The sequence below is a fragment of the Schistocerca cancellata genome, chromosome 4, assembly GCF_023864275.1.
Source record: "Schistocerca cancellata isolate TAMUIC-IGC-003103 chromosome 4, iqSchCanc2.1, whole genome shotgun sequence".
Classification (NCBI taxonomy): Eukaryota; Metazoa; Arthropoda; class Insecta; order Orthoptera; family Acrididae; genus Schistocerca; species Schistocerca cancellata.
The window spans coordinates 344,791,710-344,813,883 of NC_064629.1; the positions used below are offsets into that span (position 1 = coordinate 344,791,710).

Consider the following 22,174-nt stretch of genomic DNA (forward strand, 5'->3'; position numbering starts at 1 on the left):
TGCATACGCATGCCTATAACAGTTTCTTTGACGCTTCAGTGTAGATTACTCTATAGTCGTGCATCCTTTTTAAATGATGAGTAGCTCCATTAGCGCCGTGACATGAAAAATCCCCCTCAAGCTGTTACTGAAGTTAGGAAAACACTATCTGCTCCTGCTGATTGAAAATCTGCCTGTAATTCTGTTGTTTGGTTATAGAAAGCAAGATCCCGTAAGCAGATTTTCAAAACCTCAACTGCCATGGATAAACCGTACCAGTACTTCTCTTGTGGTCAATCGTTTGTGCAAGGTTGTCGGTCTATGGCTTCATTTTGTGTCTGAGGTGATTTTAAATTTATAAATAACACGAAATTTGTAGGCGTAAGGTATCTTTTTCATTCCATCCAGTACAAAACAAAGGCATGTTACTCTACTTACACCTCCGGTAGTCAGTTTTCTCACCGTACCGTAATGGAATTGAACCATCAAAGCGACTTCGGTAGTAACTAACCTAACTACTGTACTGAAGGCTCGCCAGAACTATCGACTAATTGCTCACGTTCAGTTGAGGCATTTCTTTTATTATGGCGAGCTGTGACGTCATTCCTATGGTGTCAAACAAGCCTTGCATCAAAAATGCTGTCGTAAGTTGCCTAATGAGTATTACCAAAATTCTAACGGCGTTGATGACAAATTTGTCGTAAGATGTAGTTGATCAAGACAGTATTCACTCACCCTCACAGACTGCCGATTCTGTTTGCACACAAATCATGTTTGTAATACATTGACTGAACTGGGGATAGAAGGGCTAAAGGATACAAAAAAGAAAATCACTATAAAAATATCAAAACCAAAATTTCCGGTGCACAGAATGCTGTTCATTTACTGGCCTACATCAAAAGATTACATTTTAATTATAGATTACAAATCTGGACTCGGATTTTTCCAAGTGCATAATCAATGCATTTGAGCTATTGTTTTAATTAATAAATGTTAATTAGAATATTGCTGTTCGGATATTACTTATCCATGCAAACCAAGTTGACACTCTGGTTCAGTGGCTGTTGGAAGCGAACTTAAATGGGAAATGCCTTTACAATTACTCTTATGAGCCACTGCACCAAATGTCATTTCGGTTTGCACAGATGATAAAACAAATTACCTGTATCGAGGTATTTCGACCTTGTACATAGACTGTGGCACTTCAGAGTTCAAAATTGTCGAGACTAGGTTGAACAGTATTAGGTTAATCCCCACAAAACCTATTATATCACTCAGAATAAGAGATGGTTTTGACTCCCAACACATGTCAGTAATGCTGAGGATATTTGCTAGAACAGAAAGCAAATACGAATACTTGAATAGCAGGGAAAAAACTGATAAGGTAAGTACAAGTAAAAAGATCGATATGGAAAGAGATGGGTAATTTCAGGCGCTAAGCAAAAATTTAGGTTTTGATTAAGGAACAGTATTCCTCCTGAATCTATTAGGGACAGACAGAGCAGTCACATTGGTCTTTCATCTCTGAGTAACGAAAAAGGTGGCGAAAATAAAATGACACTATAAGTTGTTGCAGATATGCTGAGAGAGATGAAGAGTATCCACAAATTAATAAGCATGCAATGGGCGACTTACTAAAAACTCTACAGGATGATTAGACTTGATCTTCACTCATGGTAGAGTAAAATACACTGATAAGCGAAAACGATATGACCACTGCCCACCGCGACGTTGGATGCCGCCTGGTGGCGTTGCGGGCACGTGACGCAGTAGCTAAAGTACACTACTGGCCATTAAAATTGCTGCACCAAGAAGAAATGCAGATGATAAACGGGTATTCATTGGACAAATATATTATACTACAACTGACATGTGATTACATTTTCACGCAATTTGGGTGCATAGATCCTAAGAAATCATTACCCAGAACAACCACCTCTGGCCGTAATAACGGCCTTGATACGCCTGGGCATTGAGTCAAACAGAGTTTGGATGCCGTGTACAGGTACAGCTGCCCATGCTGCTTTAACACGATACCACAGTTCATCAAGAGTAGTGACTGGCGTATTGTGACGAGCCAGTTGCTCGGCCACCACTGACCAGACGTTTTCAATTGGTGAGAGATCTGGAAAATGTGCTGGCCAGGGCAGCAGTCGAACATTTTCTGTATCCAGAAAGGCCCGTATAGGACCTGCAACATGCGGTCGTGTATTATCCTGCTGAAATGTAGGATTTTGCAGGGATCGAATGAAGGGTAGAGCCACGGGTCGTAACACATCTGAAATGTAACGTACACTGTTCAAATTGCCGTCAGTGCGAACAAGAGGTGACCGAGACGTGTAACCAATGGCACCCCATACCATCACGCCGGGTGGTACGCCAGTATGGCGTTGACGGATACACGCTTCCAATGTGCGTTCACCGCGATGTCGCCAAACACGGATGCGACCATCATGATGCTATAAACAGAACCTGGATTCATCCGAAAAAATGACGTTTTGCCATTCGTACACCCAGGTTCGTCGTTGAGTACACCATCGCAGGCGCTCCTGCCTGTGATGCAGCGTCAAGGGTAACCGCAGCCATGGTCTCCGAGCTGATAGTCCATGCTGCTCCAAACGTCGTCGAACTGTTCGTGCTGATGGTTGTTTTCTTGCAAACGTCCCCATCTGTTCACTCAGGGATCGAGACGTGGCTGCACGATCCGTTACAGCCATGCGGATAAGATGCCTGTCATCTCGACTGCTAGTGATACGAGGCCGTTGGGATCCAGCACGGCGTTCCATATTACACTCCTGAACCCACCGATTCCGTATTCTGCTAACAGTCATTGGATGTCGACCAACGCGAGCAGCAATGTCGCGATACGATAAACCGCAATCGCGATAGGCTACAATCCGACCTTTATCAAAGTCGGAAACATGATGGTACGCATTCCTTCTCCTTACACGAGGCATCACAACGACGTTTCACCAGGCAACGCCGGTCAGCTGCTGTTTGTGTATGAGAAATCGGTAGGAAACTTTCCTCATGTCAACACGTTGTAGGTGTCGCCACCGGCGCCAACCATGTGTGAATGCTCTGAAAAGCTAACCATTTGCATATCACAGCATCTTCTTCCTGTCGGTTAAATTTCGCGTCTGTAGCACGTCATCTTCGTGGTGTAGCAATTTAGCAATTTTAATGGCCAGTAGTGTATGTAAGCACAGCAGACACGGAAGGGAAACACTCTAGCGAAGAAGGGGAAATCCATGTAGATAAGTGGCTTTGACAAAGGGCGGATTATTATTACGCGGAGCCTGTGAACGAGTACCTCGAAAACGGCGAAGCTGGTGGAATATTCACGTGCTACCGTCGTGAGTATCTACGGAGAAAGGTAGAAGGACAGTGAAACTAGACTATGTGTTCAGAAGTATCCGGACACCTGGCCGAAAATGACTTACAAGTTTGTGGCGCCCTCCATCGGAAATGCTGGAATTCAATATGGTGTTGTCCCACCCTTAACCTTGATGACAGCTTCCGCTCTCGCAGGCATACATTCAAGCAGGTGCTGAAACGTTTCTTGGGGAATGGCACACCATTCTTCACGGAGTGCCGCACGGATGAGAGGTATCGATATCGGTCGGTGAGGCCTGCCACGGAGTCGGCGTTCCAAAACATTCCAACGGTGTTCTACAGGAGTCAGGTCAGGACTCTGTGCAGGCCACTCCATTAAAGGGATGTTTTTGTCGCGTAACCAATTCGCCACAGGCTGTCCATTATGAACAGGTGCTCGATCGTGTTGAAAGGTGCAATCGCCATCCCCGAATTGCTCTTCAACAGTGTGAAGCAAGAAGGTGCTTAAAACATCAATGTGGGCCTGTGATCTGATAGTGCCACGCAAAACAACAAGGTGTGCAAGCCCCCTCTATGAAAAACACGACCACACCGTAACACCACCGCCCCCGAATTTTACTGTTGGCACTACACACGCTGGCAGATGACGTTCGCTGGGCATTCGCCTTACACACACCCTGCCATCGGATCGCCACATTGTGTGCTGTGATTTGTCACTCCACACAACGTTTTTCCTGTGTTCAATCGTCCAATGTTTACGCTCCTTACACCAAGCGAGGCGCCGTTTGGCTCTTACCGGCGTGATGTGAGGCTTATGAGCAGCCGCTCGACCATGAAATCAAAATTTTCTTACCTCCCGCCTAACTATCGTAGTACTTGAAGTGGATCCTAATGCAGTTTGGAATTCCTATGTGATGGTCTGGATAGATGTCTGCCTATTACTCATTACGACCCTCTTCAAATGTCGGCGGTCTCTGTAAGTCAACAGACGAGGTCGGCCTGTATGCTTTTGTGCTGAACGTGTCCCTTCACGTTTCCACTTCACTATCACATCGGAAAAAGTGGATGTTTAGCAGTGTGGAAATCTCGAGTACAGACGTATGACACAGGTGACATCCAATCACCTGACCATGTTCGAAGTCCAAGAGTTCCGCGGAGCGCCCCATTCTGCTGTCTCACGATGTCTAATGACTACTGACTGATATGGAGTACCTGGCAGGAGGGGGCAGCACAATGCACCTAATATTGAAAACGAATGTTTTTGATGGTGTCCGGATACCTTTGATCCCATAGTATATTTCCATAAGGAATATATTAGTGGAAAACATTGTATTTTGCAGAAAGCGATGTACTGAACATCCGAATTTTATTCTCAAAGAAGGAAATGTGCCAACAGGTGCTATTATGGATGTTGCAGCTGGCATTCTGCCAGCTCACCAATCATTAGCTGTTGTGTTTCACCAAGCCCATTCACATATTTGGTTGCAGCAAACTTCCTCCCATTTTCAAATTCCAAAATCAGATTGAAAATGTATATTGCTCTAAAGAATAGGCAACATGAAATAAAATGCAATAGAATTTGATTCAGAAATTGATATAATGTTACAAATCATGAGTTCCCATACAAAGAGACTAGTCTGAAGGAGGTTGTCCAGGATGTCCAGCGATAGTGTTCCTAATTTCAAACTGAAATATATCGAAAGCTACGATCGATAGATGAGTTGTAAATACTGATGATTTTGCGTTTAAAAATTGGTTCAAATGGCTCAAAGCACTATGGGACTTAACATCTGAGGTCATCAGTCCCCTAGACTTAGAACTACGTAGACCTAACTAACCTAAGGAAATCACACACATCCATGCCCGAGGCAGGATTCGAACCTGCGACCGTAGCAGCAGCGCGTTTCCGGACTGAAGCGCCTAGAACCGCTCGGTCACAGCGGCCGGCGATCATTTTGGGGTTCCGAGAAATTCCCATTTGTGTGAAGTAAAATTACGGTATTCTCCCAAAGATAGGTCTACCATTCGCGCTGCGGCATTGAGAAGAGGCATTATTGACTAATGAACGTTACGTTGTAATTTTGGAACAATTTGTAGCCACACATCTAGTGTTCGAGGATCGCCAGACACCGAATGGTTTAAGCAACATGGGGCCAGGCCACATCGTACCGAACAGGTGTTTCACTCTCTTGATGAGTACTTCGGGAATCGTGTCATTGCGTTGAACTGTTGCAAATTTACTCCCGCAGGGGTGGATTGGCCCACACATTCGCACGATCTGACTTATCGTGAGTACTTTCTGTGGGGCACATTGAAAGGCACTATCTGCCGGAACCATTCCATCACGCTGGACGAGCTTGAACCGGCGATCTATATGGCGTCTGAGTCCACTTCCTTTCAGACACTACAGAATGTGACGGCAAACTTCATTGTTCGTTTGCGCCACCTTCGTATTGCGAGTGACGGACATTTCGAAAAGATTGTAATGTGATTGCGGAGACCGCTCGCAGAGGACGAGTTTAATTATTACGCAAGCTGATACTGCAGAAGCTGCACAGCGTACAGCGCCATCTGCTAGCAGGTTTCCGAACTGTTTCGCAACTTACGTATAAAATTGTTACAGCTTTCACGATAAACGTACGTTTTGTTGTTCTCGTCTGTCGATCTTAGTTTTAGAGATATTGACCTTTGAAATTGGGGACTCCTTCACTGGACACCCTGTATTGACAATTCTGTAAGCTAAATAGATATTTAGGACCTAGAGCACAAGCTTAGCATTTTTGAACACCCCTTGTATGTTGTCTGACATTTTGTACATTTAGGACACGTATGTGCTCTGAAGTGTTACACTGAAACACTTTAATAAAGTTACTTTACGAGAACCTAATTATAGAAAATAAAAACCTTTGTCAAATATCTATTTGGATGACAATAAATTCAAAGATTAAGTCACAAGATATATGGGACACCCTTAATTAGTATGTATGTCTTATGCTACAAATACTTAGGATAAACTATAAGCAGATATTTACCACTGTGTACTGTATAGTTTAATAAGAGGTACCAGTTTCTGTTTCTGATCTAGTGACTGCTACTGTGCTGTGTGTGTTACAAAAATTAGTGTCAGCAAAATTACAGTTGTGTAAGTGAGCTTCTCGTCGTTAGTTTCCAACTATATTTCTGATCAGAACATGAAATGTATGCAGGTCTCATAAAAAGTGTGTTAAAAATAATGCTGTTGAAATTTATTTGTTCAAACTGATTCTGCAGTGTCACTTTTGTGTTTCAGGTTTCATTACACTGATCGGTATGATGGTAGGAGGTGTTGTCTGGGGTAATTTAGCTGACCGAATGGGACGTCGAAGAACTCTGCTTTCAGCACTAAGTGTTAACGCAGTATTCAGTGTTATTGCTGCATTCATGCCAACATATGGAACTTTTATGACTGCACGCTTCTGTAGTGGTGTGGGGTAAGACATTTTCTTTTACTCTAATTTTGATTGACATTAAACAGGACAAATGTAAAAAGCTGCGGCTATTGTTTATTTCATGACTAAGAAATTATGAACAAAATACCGATATCTAAAACTATCTGTAATATGCAAAGTTCACTGAGATGATTTATAAAATAAATCAGGGAAGCAATCTAAACATATAAGTTTCATCATTCTAGCAGTAAAATGTATATTTATGAGTGGTCACTACGGAAACACTAATAATATGCAAGTATAAGCTACAGATACTTCTTTTAAGTGATTTAGAACAGCAACCAAAAATATCAATAGTGGAAGCTAGATCAATAATTGAAACTATCTCTTGTGATATGAATCCAGTCTTTAATAACTGTGCCCTGATTCTGGGTGTTTACCATATTTTACAAGAACGATGCAGTATGAACTCCTTTTATTGTTGCTTAAATACAGTGTTTCAAATTAGTATTGACCGTTTTGGTCATGTCATTCTTCAGTTTCTCCCGGCGTATATATAGACTGAACAGTGCTTGGGTGTACTGCCAGTTCATAGTGTCCAATGGACATAATATTTCGGCGATCAGACATGTCGCCTTCGTCAGGTATGCTGACGAACGGGAATCCTGCTGTTGCATTATGTGTATTATCATAGAAGCACCACAGCACTTTGCCCATCTGACATCCACCGTGGATGAATGACTGATTGAAGACGGTTTTGGTATCTAAATGATTGCATGCATGATTGTTTGCTTGTGTCTGTATTCCCTAAATTGTTTGGTTAGTGTGGAGATTGGTCTTTTATCTGAAGCGTCGAGGTATTGTGCACCTAACAGAATGGGTAAGATGGTTGGTCGAAGCTGCAGTCCTCTTGTAAAGAGTTTCTGACTTCTTTTTGATGTATGTGAGGGTCGATGTTTCGCCTAAAAAGTATTTAATGATCGTAATTGGGGTGTATCGCTCTGATGCAAGATCCTGTTTTGCAGTGTCTGAAGTTTGGGCAGATGGCTGTCTGCCTCCGTTGACCAAATTTCAGACCCTTATACACTGTATGCCAAGGAAACATGTACAGGCATGCGCATTCAAATACAAGAGATATCTAGAGAGGCAGAATACGGCGCTGCGGTCCGCAGCGCCTATAAAAGACAATTGTCTGGCGCACTTGTTAGATCGGTTACTGCTGCTACAATGTCAGGTTATCAACATTTAAGTGAGTTTGAACGTGGTGTTTTAGTTGGCGAACGAGCGATGGGACACAGCATCTCCGAGATAGCCATGAAGTGGAGATTTTCCCGTACGAGCATTCACGAGTGTACCGTGAATATCAGGAATGCGGTAAAACATCAAATCTCCGACATCGCTGCGACCGGAAAAAGATCCTGCAAGAACAGGACCAACGACGACTGGAGAAAATCGTTCAACTTGACAGAAGTACAATCCTTTCACAAATTGCTGCAAATTTCAATGCTGGGCCATCAACAAGTGTCAGAGTACGAACCATTTAACGAAACATCATCGATATGGGCTTTCGGAGCCAAAGGCCCACTCGTGTACCCTTGATGATTACACGACATACAGCTTTACGCATCGCCTGGGCCCGCCAACATCGACATTGGACTGTTGATTACCGCAAACATGTTGCCTGGTCGGACGAGTCTCGTTTCAAATTGTATCGAGTGGATGGACGTGTACGGGTATGGAAATAGCCTCATGAACCCGTGGACCCTGCATTTTGGCTGGTGGATGGCTCATTAATTGTGTGGGGAGTGTGCAGTTGGAGTGATATGGGTGCCTGATACTTCTAGATACGACTCTGACAGGTGACACGTACTAAAGCATCCTGCCTAATCACCTGTATCCATTCATGTCCATTGTGCATTGCGACTGACTTGGGCAATTCCAGTAGGACAATGCGAAACCCCACACGTCCAGAGTTGCTACAGATTGGCTCTAGGAACACTCTTCTGAGTTTAAACACTTCCGCTGGCCACTAAACTCCCCAGACATGAACATTTTTGAACATATCAGGGATGCCTTGCAACGTGCAGTTCAGAACAGATCTCCACCCCCTCGTACTCTTACGGATTCATGGACATCCCTGCAGGATTCATGTTGTCAGTTCCCTCCAGCACTACTTCAGACATTAGTCGAGTCCATGTCACGTCATGCTGCGGCACTTCTGCGTGCTCGCGGGGGCCCTACACGATACTAGGCAGGCGTACCAGTGTTTTTTTTTTTTTCAGTGTAATAACGAAGGGAGGATGACAGCACTGTCTGGTTTTAGTTTTGTTTCACTTCTCAGCTCCAAATGCTTGAGGGGTGGAGATATTGATTGTACGCAGCGCAGCCTCCACTATGGGCCCACTTTATCTGTTTGTCGAAAGTCAGTCGTTTTTCTAGCTGAAGGCCTAGGTAGACTACTGAGTCGCTCCACTCGCCGTTTCTGCCAGCTAAGGGAATCTGCCTTCTTGGATGAATTAGTTTTTTAGTGAACATTCATCCTACTTTTTTGTCTGCATTTATTTTAAGTTCCCAGATTTTGCACCAGTTACCGATTTCTTCTAAGTGCTGTTGCAGGTTCCTGACGATGAAGTTGACGCAGCTACTACTTTTAAATCGCTGTGCCGTCAGCATACAACGCTCGTCCGTATCCTGTTAGTTACGGCACATCATTTGAGTCATGTTGAGCTGGTACCCGACTTTCGAGAAATATAGACTTTTTCAGTGTTCTTCATATGTATGCCAAAGTGTTGCAGTTCTCTGTAAAAAAAATTTGAATAGCTCTGCAGAATTTGCGAATAAAACACTATTAATAGGGAACATTTTAATCTTCAAAAATTCAAATGGCTCTGAGCACTATGGGACTCAACTGCTGTGGTCATAAGCCCCCTAGGACTTAGAACTACTTAAACCTAACTAACCTAAGGACATCACACACATCCATGCCCGAGGCAGGATTCGAACCTGCGACCGTAGCGGTCGTGCGGTTCCAGACTGTAGCGCCTTTAACCGCTCGGTCACTACGGCCGGCGGCATTTTAATCTTGTACAAAAAGTTAATTGCAAATTTGAGAAACAAAATAATATTCACAATTTTGAATAGCTCCCCAAAAGTTCTACAGAAGACCCTAATGACATTTTTTGTGCAGATGGTAGTGTATGAGACAACTGCAATAATGAGGAACTCATTTTCAAAGTCATGTAAAGCTGGCACCCTATTTTCGAGAAATAAACATTTTTTCAGAGTACTTGGTAGATATGCTATAGTTCCAGTTTCTCTGTAAAAAATTTCAGTAGTTCTGTAGAACTTTACGAAAAAATATAATGACCACGATTGTGAATAGCTGAACAGCTGTGAAGGTGGCAACCGATTTTCGAGAAATGTACCTTTTTTTTTCAAAGTTCGTTACAGATATGCTACAGTTCTAGAGTCCTCTGTTCAAATTTTGAATAGTTCTGTAGAACTTCGCGAAAAAAATTATGATCACATTTCTGAATAGCTGACTACCTGTGAAGTTGGCACCGGACTCTCGAGAAACACACTATTTTTTTTTCAGAGTTCTTGGTGGATATTCTATAGTTCAAGAGTTCTCTGTACAGAATTTGAGTAGTTCTGCACGACTTCTCGAAGCAAACACTAGTAATCGGGGAAATTTTAATGTTGTAAAAGATTATTTGCCGATTTGTGAAAATTAAATTGTGTTCACAATTCTGAATAGCTCCCCAAGAGTTATACAGGAAACCTTAAAGAAATTTTTTGTGCAGGTAATAGTTTATGAGAACATTACAATAATGAGAGACCTATTTTCACTACAGAAAATATACGAAATCGCACTAGAGTTCTGATGACAGTTCCGATCACTGTTCTGAAGAGCACCCCCAAGTGTTTTATCGAAAAACTTAACGTAATTTCTTGCGAAGACAATCGTTTATAATTACAGTAATGTACGACCTCCTTTACGAACATATAGCTTTTCAATCGGAAGCTGAGCTGAGCTGCCCTAGTTCCCATCGGTGCATGTAGGTACAAGATGACACACATCGTGTCGACTGTCGTTATGTATCCGACTGCTGACAACATCAGAAATCTAGGTAGCTGTCTTATTTTCGTTTAGTTGTTGCGTTGTATCACAACAATTTTAATTTAATTTGATATTCTTTGCTATAATTACGTACTAGATTTAAAACAACTGTCTCTATAACGTTCTTTCACGAATTCCAGTTACTTCAGTGTTCGATACATACAGGTATTTTCCAACATTAAAAAGACATACGTCATTTTTTTCGCAGAGGAGTTCAGATGCGTCTTAGAACTCAAGCAACTTTGGTGCGTTCATACTTTTAGTGTCGGGTTTGGAAAACAGGGATAGGGGTAGGATCTCGTTCGCTTAGACTCACGCAGCTACATCAGTTAATTTACGTCAGTTCAAAACGAACACCCTGACTGGAACACCATACAACAGTAGTTGGTAATCGTCAATTCGATGAGAGGGTGAGTGCTGTAGCGGATCGCATTTATAATGCTACAGCTGCCAGACAGAGTCGTTTGGTGAAGATAGCTCTGGGCCAGATATTTGGAAGTGAAGAGTGAGAGAAAGAGATAGAGACAGAAATAGACAGACAGATAGAGAGAAAGAGCGAGAGAGGGAGGGGAGTGGGGGGGGGGGGGGGGGGGAGAGAGAGAGAGAGAGAGAGTTCGGAGCGAGATGGAGCACTGAGATCTTGGAACTTGGAGTTCTCTGTTCTTGAAGGAGCTTAATAGCCTAAAATATAAGCGTGTTTGTAGACTTAATTAACATTTTAAATTATTTCCTTAATGTATTTAAACAATATCTGTTATAGCATAGGATTCTTTTATCAGTGACGTTGTTTTACCTTGAGTTTATAAAACGTGTCATCACTCAGTTACAAAATGAGAATTTGACTAAATTTCAGGTATATAAATTGACTTAAATGTCAGTTTTAATATGATTTTAAATGTACAGATGCTTTTACGTTCTAGTTGTAAATTTAGGCTTTGAAATGAAAACAAATATCAACTAAAAATTCCAAATCAGTGACAACCAGAAATTTGATTCGGCATTTTTGTTGAAGTTAGTTACCATCTCGAAGGCTAAATTTAAAACTAAAAGGCAAAGTATCTGTCCATTTAAAATTATAAAATGAGAATATGAGTTAATTTCCAGACCTAAAAGAACAGAGTGAATGTGCTGCGGATAGCAACGATGTGACCAAATATAATGAAAAATGTAAATATTGCGAGAATCATTTGAAACTCGTTTTCATACGTTACAAACCTATTTTTAGTTAGAGAAAAATATAGAATGCAGGTTCCTAGTAACACAGAAATAGAGCTGATTAGTTTAAAAATCATTTCATTGTTGAAAATGAAATGTGATAAGCTTTATTCTTATCTAAATAACTCTGCCTTACGTAATTTCTGGCACTCAGTATACAGTGAACATTTCCAAGAACTAGTTACCGAGGACTAAGTCTCTCTCAATGCTTTTCATCCATAACATCTATTAAAGGCAAAGCAACGTCACGGATAAAATAATCAGATTAATGGTATGTATGGTTCCTGTGCTATAGCAGATATTGTGTAAATATATTAAAGAAATCATTTAAAAATGCTAATTAAGTCTACAATCATATTTTAGGCTATTTCTATCTCTATCTGTATGTCTCACTCTTCGCATCCAAAAATCTGGGCCAGAGCTATCTTCACCAAACGACACTCTGGCAGGTATAGGACCATAAGCGCGGTCAACAACAGAACTTACCCTCGCATCGAAGAGATGATTTCTGACTGTTGTTGAATGGCGCTCCAAGTGTGTTTAGAACTGACGTAAATTAATTGATTTCATTGCATTAGTCTAAGGGAACGAGATCCTGCCCCTATCCCTGTTTTCAAACCCCGACACTGAACGTATAAAAGTACAAAGGGTGCTTGAATTGTATGACACATCTGAACTCCTCTGCGAAAAAAATTACGTATGTCTTTTTAGTGTTGGAAAATACCAGTACGTATCGAACACTAAAGTACCCGGAATTCGTGAAAACACGTTGTAGAGACAGCCATCTTCAAATCCGGTATATAGTAGTACAAAAGAATATAAAGTTAAATTAAAGTTGTTGTAATACAACGCAATAACTAGACGAAAAACTGACACCTACCTAGTCTGCTAACGTTGACAGCAGTCGGATACATAACGGTAGTCCACACGATGTGAGTCGACTTATATCTATATACAACGATCACAACTAGGGCAGCTCAGCTAAAAAAAAAAATTAAAAAAATTGTTCAAATGGCTCTGAGCACTATGGGACTTAACTTCTAAGGTCATCAGTCCCCTAGAACTTAGAACTACTTAAACCTAACTAACCTAAGGACATCACACACATCCATGCCCGAGGCAGGATTCGAACCTGCCACCGTAGCGGTCGCGCGGTTCCAGACTGTAGCGCTTAGAACCGCTCGGCCAACCCGGCCGGCAGCTCAGCTCAGTTTCCGATTGAAAAGCTACATGTTCGTAATGTGGGTCCCACATTATTGCAGTTATAAACATCGTCTTCACTAGAAATTATATTAAGTTTTTCGATAAAACTCTTGGGATGCTTTTCAGAACAGTAATCGGAACTGTCATCAGAACTCCAGTGCGATTTCGTATATTTTCTGTAGCGAAAATAGGTCTCTCATTATTGTAATGTTCTCATTAACTATTACCTGCACAAAAAAGTTTCGTTAAGGTTTCCTGTAGAACTCTTGGGGAGCTATTCAGAATTGTGAACACAATTTAATTTTCGCAAATCGGCACATAATCTTTTACAACATTAAAATTTCCCCGATTACGAGTGTTTTCTTCGCGAAGTCGTGCAGAAGTATTCAAATTCTGTAGATTGAACTCTTGAACTATAGAATATCCACCAAGAACCCTGAAAAAATGTGTGTTTCTCGGAAGCCCGGTGCTAACTTCATAGGTAGTCAGATATTCAGAAATGTGATCATAATTTTTTTCGCGAAGTTCTACAGAAGTATTCAAAACTAGTACAGAGGACTCTAGAACTGTAGCATATGTGTAAAGAAATTGAAATATATATATATTTCCAAAATCAGTTGCCACCCTGCTCAGTTATTCAGAATTGTGATCTTCTTTTTTTTTTCGAAAAATTCTACAGAACTATTCAATTTTTTTTTACAGATAACTGTAGGACTATGGACTATGGAGTACCTATCAGGAACTCTGAAAAATGTACATTTCTCGAAATTCAGGTGCCAACTTCACCATGATTTGTATACAGCGAGTATAGTATGGGGCCCAGAACCGGAATGGGCGGGATCCCGGCCACGGAATGTGTGACCGTACTAACATGTTTGCCGCACCTCCCCGCCAGGAACGAGTCAGTGATGCGTATCATGTGTCCTGTAATATCTAACTAGGAAAACTTATAAATTAAGCCATCACGACGGACTTCATCGAATACTTTCTCGATGTCGAGAAATACCGCTCGCATGCTGCTTTTCCTATCCCTCTCCCTGCATACGTGTTCCACCAGACGCAGGGATTGATGGATGGTACTGTGTTCAGCACGGAAGCCAAACTGTTCAGGGCTGATAATGTTCTGGTCACTCAGGAATTTGGTAAGGTGTCTGTGGATAAGATACCCCAGTACTTATCCTAGGAAGCATAGGAGAGAAACTGGTCTGTAGCTTTGGGGAAGGATGGGGTTTTTATTGAGTTTGGGTAGGGTTACAAACTGAGCAGTTTTTCAGGCAGTTGGGAAGCACGTTAGGGAGAGGCATTAGTTGTGTATAGATGTGAGGTATGTGACTGCGGTAGGGGAAGGTGTTTTAGGTAAGGGACACGGACCCTGTCAGGGCTGGGAGATTTGTTGTTCCCCTGTCGTATGATGTAGGCGCACGTAAGGCGATCGGAAACTGATGTAAATTCTGTCTCTAGCCTCTCTTGCCTCAAATGAGTCACTTGTCTGACTCTTATTTCTTCCTGCCTATCACTCTCGCCATCTTCAATGACATGAGTTCGGAATTGCGGCTGTAGCGATGTCGCCAACACTTCTGCCTTCTCCTCATCTTCGTTTACTAATCCGTTTTCTCCTCGGAGTGGCCTGTCTACCCTGGGAGCAGCCTTCAGCGCTTTCGTGATCTTCCACACTTGGTTCATATCCTGCTCAGCCTCTCTGAGCTTTCCTTCCCAGCTGAGTCGTCTGTGCTCTTGTAACATTCTCTTTACCTGAGCTTCTAGCTGCCTTAGCGGACGACGATCGATGGGATAGTGAAATGTCGGCCAATCCCTCCTCACTTACCGCTTTACGAATATCAGCCTCCATGTTTGGAGTTCAGGTCCCCCTGCTGCTATAACTCGCTCGCTATTTCCGAAGAAAGCCTGAAGGTCCATTACGTTAATGTTAAATCGCGAGGGTTTATAAGCAGTAATTATTTTCGTTACCTGGTTTCCTGTTTTTAGTTGTATCCCGACCACCTCGACGGTGACCAAATTTGGTATATCGATTTTTCAGTGGCAGATTCTTGGCCTCAGAAAGACAGCAACTCCTCCGTCAGGGGGCTTTTGTCTTTCGATCCTGTGGGCAGAGTAATTACGCACCTTAAATCGATTGGTCGGCAACAGATGCGTCTCTGTGATGCAGGCGACATCTGTGGTATGTCGGTCTACAAAGGAGTGTAATTGAAGGGTTTTATCGACAATGCCGTTGGCATTCCAGTTTAAAATACAGAAGGTCCGCGTTGTATTAGGTCCATCGACAAATAGTGACGTCGTAGCTTTCACAATTATCATGACTTTTAAAAATCGATCTGTTTCTGCGCGGACTGCAGCTAGCGTCTCTCCAAATTTTTGCACTATTGTGCTCAGGTTTATCCCAATTAACAGCGGCTTAATCTCTCTTACTGCTGAAGTCACCGCCAGTGTTTGGCGCCGCCTCAGGTGCCTCTGATGCGGCTTCAGTCGCCGCGTGATGTGTGGTAAACGTCTCTTCAATTTTTTTCACTATTGCGCTCAGGTTTAACCCAATGAACAGCGATAACCTGACCTGATTGCTGAAGTCATCGCCAGTGTTTGGCGTCGCCTGAGGTGCAATAAGTGGTGTAAGTTCACGAACCTCTTGTCGACCCCTGTTCACGAGTCTGCATATTTTGACATTGGCCTCTCAATACATATGTATTCCATACTGTCATTTCTTGTTATCATTATTAGCTTATTCCCAAGAATAAGCAGCTTCCACTCAGTTAATACTCGGCAGAAATCAAACCTGCATTTTAATCGTACTTCCTTAATTCCTGTGCAGAAATGTGTGCAGTATACTGCTGCATCCATTTTCAATAAGCTACCACTCGAATTCAAAAATCTTGGCAGTAATCCACGTGCTTTCAAATCAAAACTGAAGAGTTTCCTCATGAGTCACTCCTTCTATTCTAATGAGTTCCTTGAAAAATTAGGCTGATTCTTGTTGTATTGTTGATTTGTTTACTTAAACTTGTGGTTTGACTGTTTTTGGCTTCATTAACATTCTATTTGTATCTGTTATTACTTTTATGTTGTAATTTCATGTACTTACATGTACCATTACCTTGGAGATTTGCTCCTCAATTTGGTCCTACGGAACTACACGTGTCAATAAAAATTAATAATAAACCTCTGAAACCAACGACATGACTGTGGCGTTCCTCCTTCCGGCCTCTGCGACAGGTGTAAGTACTTTTAGCACACTTCCGGATAGGACACTCTCCTCTGACACATGGATTCTTCCTTTGCCAGAAGACTCACTGGTATGCAGCGCTTGTATTGTACAGGTTACTTTATGCCACATTTTAACTGAATGCATTGTATACGAAGTCATGAGGGCCGCAACCCATTTACCTGTTGACATGGCATCTATTTTAGCGGATGATGAATCAAATGTGGTTCTTGTGTTAGGATGCTGTGTGATGTCTTGTCTTCTCAGTAGTGTGTTAGGTAAAAGTTTTTAATGTGTTTCTAGGTTGGCTGCTTCATCTTTCATTTTCCAATTGACTGTGCAGGCACAGTTCCTTATTCCACTATTTTAGATCTCGTGTGGTTGTAGTCTATGTATTTTACTTACACACTGCCCTGAGGCATCCATATTTTGCTATTTTGTGTGACAGTGTGAGTGTGAGAGTTCCAGAATGGCTGTGATTCCCATTTTTTAATTTACATTTTATTGCTGCCTTCTCACAACTGATAACCACATTTGTACTGTTTTAGTTCAGTATGGGCACTGATAACTTCGCTACTGAGCACCCTGTACGTACCACCACCACCATTACGGCGTACTGGCAGAAGTAAATATGTGGTGACGAGTCATGAGTCATGCTTTGATAGCCTGATTGAGCACTTGCCCACGAAAGATGAAGGTCCCGAGTTCAAGTCTTGGTCTGGCACACAGTTTTAATCTGCCAGGAAGTTTCATATCAGTGCACGCTCCACTACAGACTAAAAATTTCATTCTGGAAACTTCCCCTAGGCTGTGGCTAAGCCACGTCTTGGCAATATCCTTTCTTCCAGGAGTGCTTGTCTCCCAAGTTTTGCGGGAGAACTTCTATGAAGTTTGGAAGGTAGGAGACAAGGTACTGGTGGAAATCAAGCTGTGAGGATGGGCCATGAGTTGTGCTTAGGTAGCTCACTTGGTAGAGCACTTGCCTGTAAAATGCCAAGGTCTTGAGTTCAGGTGAACCTGGCACGAAATTTTAAGCTGTCAGAAGTTTCATGTCAGTGCACACTCCACTACAGAATGAAAATTTCATTCTGGAACCTCCACCATCTTTGTCAGGGACAAACAAATGTTGCCATGCTACCAGAAATAGTGACATTGTCTCTGATACTAGTGGTGCTGCTGAAATGTAAATAACTAGGGAATTGTTTTGTAGTCTGGAAGCATCAAGAGTCCTCTTGCTTATAGTTACCATCCTAGTTAGAGTTGTTGCTAGACATTCCGATCTCTAGATGAGATGGGTAAAGGAGAGCCAAATTTAGAGCATATTTCCCAAAATACTCATAAAGCTATGTTTGATGAAACAAAACTTGTTCACAGTAGAAACCTGCTTGGACCTTCTCGTCTAAACCCCTATGAAAATCAGAATATGATTCTTGCTGTACTCAATACACAGTTCTATGTAATTACAGCTCATAGCTTTTTGAACCCACATTTATTCTTAAGTAAACTGGTTAACATAACACAGAATCAGAGATACAGATTTCTCTGTTTAAAAAAGTCAAAGAGGACTGTCTACAAAATAGTCTCAGAACTAATGCCAGTTTTGTGCTTATACATAATAAATTGGAACTGTCACTACTGTAATAGTGTGGTTAGGAAATGGGCTCTTGATGTTGAGAGACTACAGAGAAATAGGCCACACTGTTTTAAGTCAAATGGGAACAACTAGCATTGGATATATTGACAAAATTTCTGGCAGAATGATGAAGTTAGTTGTTCATTGAACTGTTTGCAGTTATGTTGTTGTTGTTGTTGTTGTTGTTGTGGTCTTCAGTCCTGAGACTGGTTTGATGCAGCTCTCCATGCTACTCTATCCTGTGCAAGCTTCTTCATCTCCCAGTACCTACTGCAACCTACATCCTTCTGAATCTGCTTAGTGTATTCATCTCTTGGTCTCCCCCTACGATTTTTTCCCTCCACGCTGCCCTCCAATACTAAATTGATGATCCCTTGATGCCTCAGAACATGTCCTACCAACCGATCCCTTCTTCTGGTCAAGTTGTGCCACAAACTTCTCTTCTCCCCAATCCTATTCAATACTTCCTCATTAGTTACGTGATCTACCCATCTAATCTTCAGCATTCTTCTGTAGCACCACATTTCGAAAGCATCTATTCTCTTCTTGTCCAAACTATTTACCGTCCATGTTTCGCTTCCATACATGGCTACACTCCATACAAATACTTTCAGAAATGACTTCCAGACACTTAAATCTATACTCGATGTTAACAAATTTCTCTTCTTCAGAAACGCTTTCCTTGCCATTGCCAGTCTAAATTTTATATCCTCTCTACTTCGACCATCATCAGTTATTTTGCTCCCCAAATAGCAAAACTCCTTTACTACTTTAAGTGTCTGATTTCCTAATCTAATACCCTCAACATCACCCGACTTAATTCGACTACATTCCATTATCCTCGTTTTGCTTTTGTTGATGTTCATCTTATAACCTCCTTTCAAGACACTGTCCATTCCGTTCAACTGCTCTTCCAAGTCCTTTGCTGTCTCTGACAGAATTACAATGTCATCGGCGAACCTCAAAGTTTTTATTTCTTCTCCATGGATTTTAATACCTACTCCGAATTTTTCTTTTGTTTCCTTTACTGCTTGCTCAATATACAGATTGAATAACATCGGGGAGAGGCTACAACCCTGTCTTACTCCCTTCCCAACCACTGCTTCCCTTTCATGTCCCTCGACTCTTATAACTGCCATCTGGTTTCTGTACAAATTGTAAATAGCCTTTAGTTCCCTGTATTTTACCCCTGCCACCTTTAGAATTTGAAAGAGAATATTCCAGTCAACATTGTCAAAAGCTTTCTCTAAGTCTACAAATGCTAGAAACGTAGGTTTGCCTTTCCTTAATCTTTCTCCTAAGATAAGTCGTAAGGTCAGTATTGCCTCACGTGTTCCAGTATTTCTACGGAATCCAAACTGATCTTCCCCGAGGTCGGCTTCTACTAGTTTTTCCATTCGTCTGTAAAGAATTCGTGTTAGTATTTTGCAGCTGTGGCTTATTAAACTGATTGTTCGGTAATTTTCACATCTGTCAACACTTGCTTTCTTTGGGATTGGAATTATTATATTCTTCTTGAAGTCTGAGGGTATTTCGCCTGTTTCATACATCTTGCTCACCAGATGGTAGAGTTTTGTCAGGACTGGCTCTCCCAAGGCCGTCAGTAGTTCCAATGGAATGTTGTCTACTCCGGGGGCCTTGTTTCGACTCAGGTCTTTCAGTGCTCTGTCAAACTCTTCACGCAGTATCGTATCTCCCATTTCATCTTCATCTACATCCTCTTCCATTTCCATAATATTGTCCTCAAGTACATCGCCCTTGTATAGACCCTCTATATACTCCTTCCACCTTTCTGCCTTCCCTTCTTTGCTTAGAACTGGGTTTCCATCTGAGCTCTTGATGTTCATACAAGTGGTTCTCTTATCTCCAAAGGTCTCTTTAATTTTCCTGTAGGCAGTATCTATCTTACCCCTATTGAGATAAGCCTCTACATCCTTACATTTGTCCTCTAGCCATCCCTGCTTAGCCATTTTGCACTTCCTGTCGATCTCATTTTTGAGACGTTTGTATTCCTTTTTGCCTGCTTCATTTACTGCATTTTTATATTTTCTCCTTTCATCAATTAAATTCAATATTTCTTCTGTTACCCAAGGATTTCTACTAGCCCTCGTCTTTTTACCTACTTGATCCTCTGCTGCCTTCACTACTTCATCCCTCAAAGCTACCCATTCTTCTTCTACTGTATTTCTTTCCCCCATTCCTGTCAATTGTTCCCTTATGCTCTTCCTGAAACTCTGTACAACCTCTGGTTCTTTCAGTTTATCCAGGTCCCATCTCCTTAAATTCCCACCTTTTTGCAGTTTCTTCAGTTTTAATCTACAGGTCATAACCAATAGATTGTGGTCGGAGTCCACATCTGCCCCTGGAAATGTCTTACAATTTAAAACCTGGTTCCTAAATCTCTGTCTTACCATTATATAACCTATCTGATACCTTTTAGTATCTCCAGGGTCCTTCCATGTATAAAACCTTCTATCATGATTCTTAAACCAAGTGTTAGCTATGATTAAGTTGTGCTCTGTGCAAAATTCTACCACGTTTCCTTCTCTCCCTTTTCCTACACTTGAATTCCAGTCACCCATGACTATTAAATTTTCGTCTCCCATCACTATCTGAATAATTTCTTTTATTTCATCATACATTTCTTCAATTTCTTCGTCATCTGCAGAGCTAGTTGGCATATAAACTTGTACTACTGTAGTAGGTGTGGGCTTCGTATCTATCTTGGCCACAATAATGCGTTCACTATGCTGTTTGTAGTAGCTTACCCGCATTCCTATTTTCCTATTCATTATTAAACCTACTCCTGCATTACCCCTATTTGATTTTGTATTTATAACCCTGTATTCATCAGACCAAAAGTCTTGTTCCTTCTGCCACCGAACTTCACTAATTCCCACTATATCCAACTTTAACCTATTCATTTCCCTTTTTAAATTTTCTAACCTACCTGCCCGATTAAGGGATCTGACATTCCACGCTACGATCCGTAGAACGCCATTTTTCTTTCTCCTAATAACGATTCCTCTTGAGTAGTCCCCGCCCGGAGATCCGAATGGGGGACTATTTTACCTCCGGAATATTTTACCCAAGAGGACGCCATCATCATTCTATCATACAGTAAAGCTGCATGCCCTCGGGAAAAATTACGGCCGTAGTTTCCCCTTGCTTTCAGCCGTTCGCAGTACCAGCACAGCAAGGCCGTTTTGGTTATTGTTACAAGGCCAGATCAGTCAATCATCCAGACTGTTGCCCTTGCAACTACTGAAAAGGCTGCTGCCCCTGTTCAGGAACCACACGTTTGTCTGGCCTCTCAACAGATACCCCTCCGTTGTGGTTGTACCTACGGTACGGCTATCTGTATCGCTGAGGCACGCAAGCCTCCCCACCAACGGCAAGGTCCGTGGTTCATGGGGGGAAGGCAGTTATGTTAAAAGGCTTTTATGTTATGTTAAAAGGATTTTAGCAGTTATGTTAAAAGGCTAAAATCTTTATTCTAACCTGATATAACAACACTAACCAAAATGTTTTACATAAGAATCTCGACATAAGAAATCTTGTTGCCATACTTCCACACACTATCAGAGAAGCATATACATCACATAATGTAAGAAAATGCAGTCACACATGCTAATTCCTTATTTTTTACTTTTCATAATTAGTACATTATATTATCTTCTCAAGATACATTTCTAGCATGTTCATAACTTCTGTTTTTCAGGATTGGTGGTGCCATGCCCATAGTTTTTGCTTACTACAGTGAATTTTTACCAAAATCTGATCGAGGGAAGTGTCTCAGTTGGCTGTTAATTTTCTGGGCACTTGGAGGAATTTTTGTAGCTCTCATTGCCTGGATGAAGATGCCAAGAACAGGTATGAAATTAATTATGTTTCTCATAACTGCAATTCACTTAGTATTATATTACAAATACGGGAAAGGACATCCAGCTTACTCGTAACATCCTTGCTCTGCTGGAGCATATGGCTCCACTGACTGCAATGACTTCTGTGGCGTATTGACTAATAATAGTCTTTTGGGTCTGCAG

General features: G+C 41.7%; 1 protein-coding gene across 1 annotated transcript in view; it reads left to right on the forward strand.

Annotated features, from left to right (window-relative positions):
• LOC126184643 (synaptic vesicle glycoprotein 2B-like) overlaps positions 1 to 22,174 on the forward strand; it is a 255,137-nt gene that overhangs the window by 132,120 nt on the left and 100,843 nt on the right. Inside the window, exons 4-5 of the mRNA XM_049927121.1 lie at positions 6,605 to 6,785; positions 21,850 to 22,001. Coding sequence (XP_049783078.1) covers positions 6,605 to 6,785; positions 21,850 to 22,001 — 333 coding nt within the window. The remainder of the gene's footprint in view (positions 1 to 6,604; positions 6,786 to 21,849; positions 22,002 to 22,174) is intronic.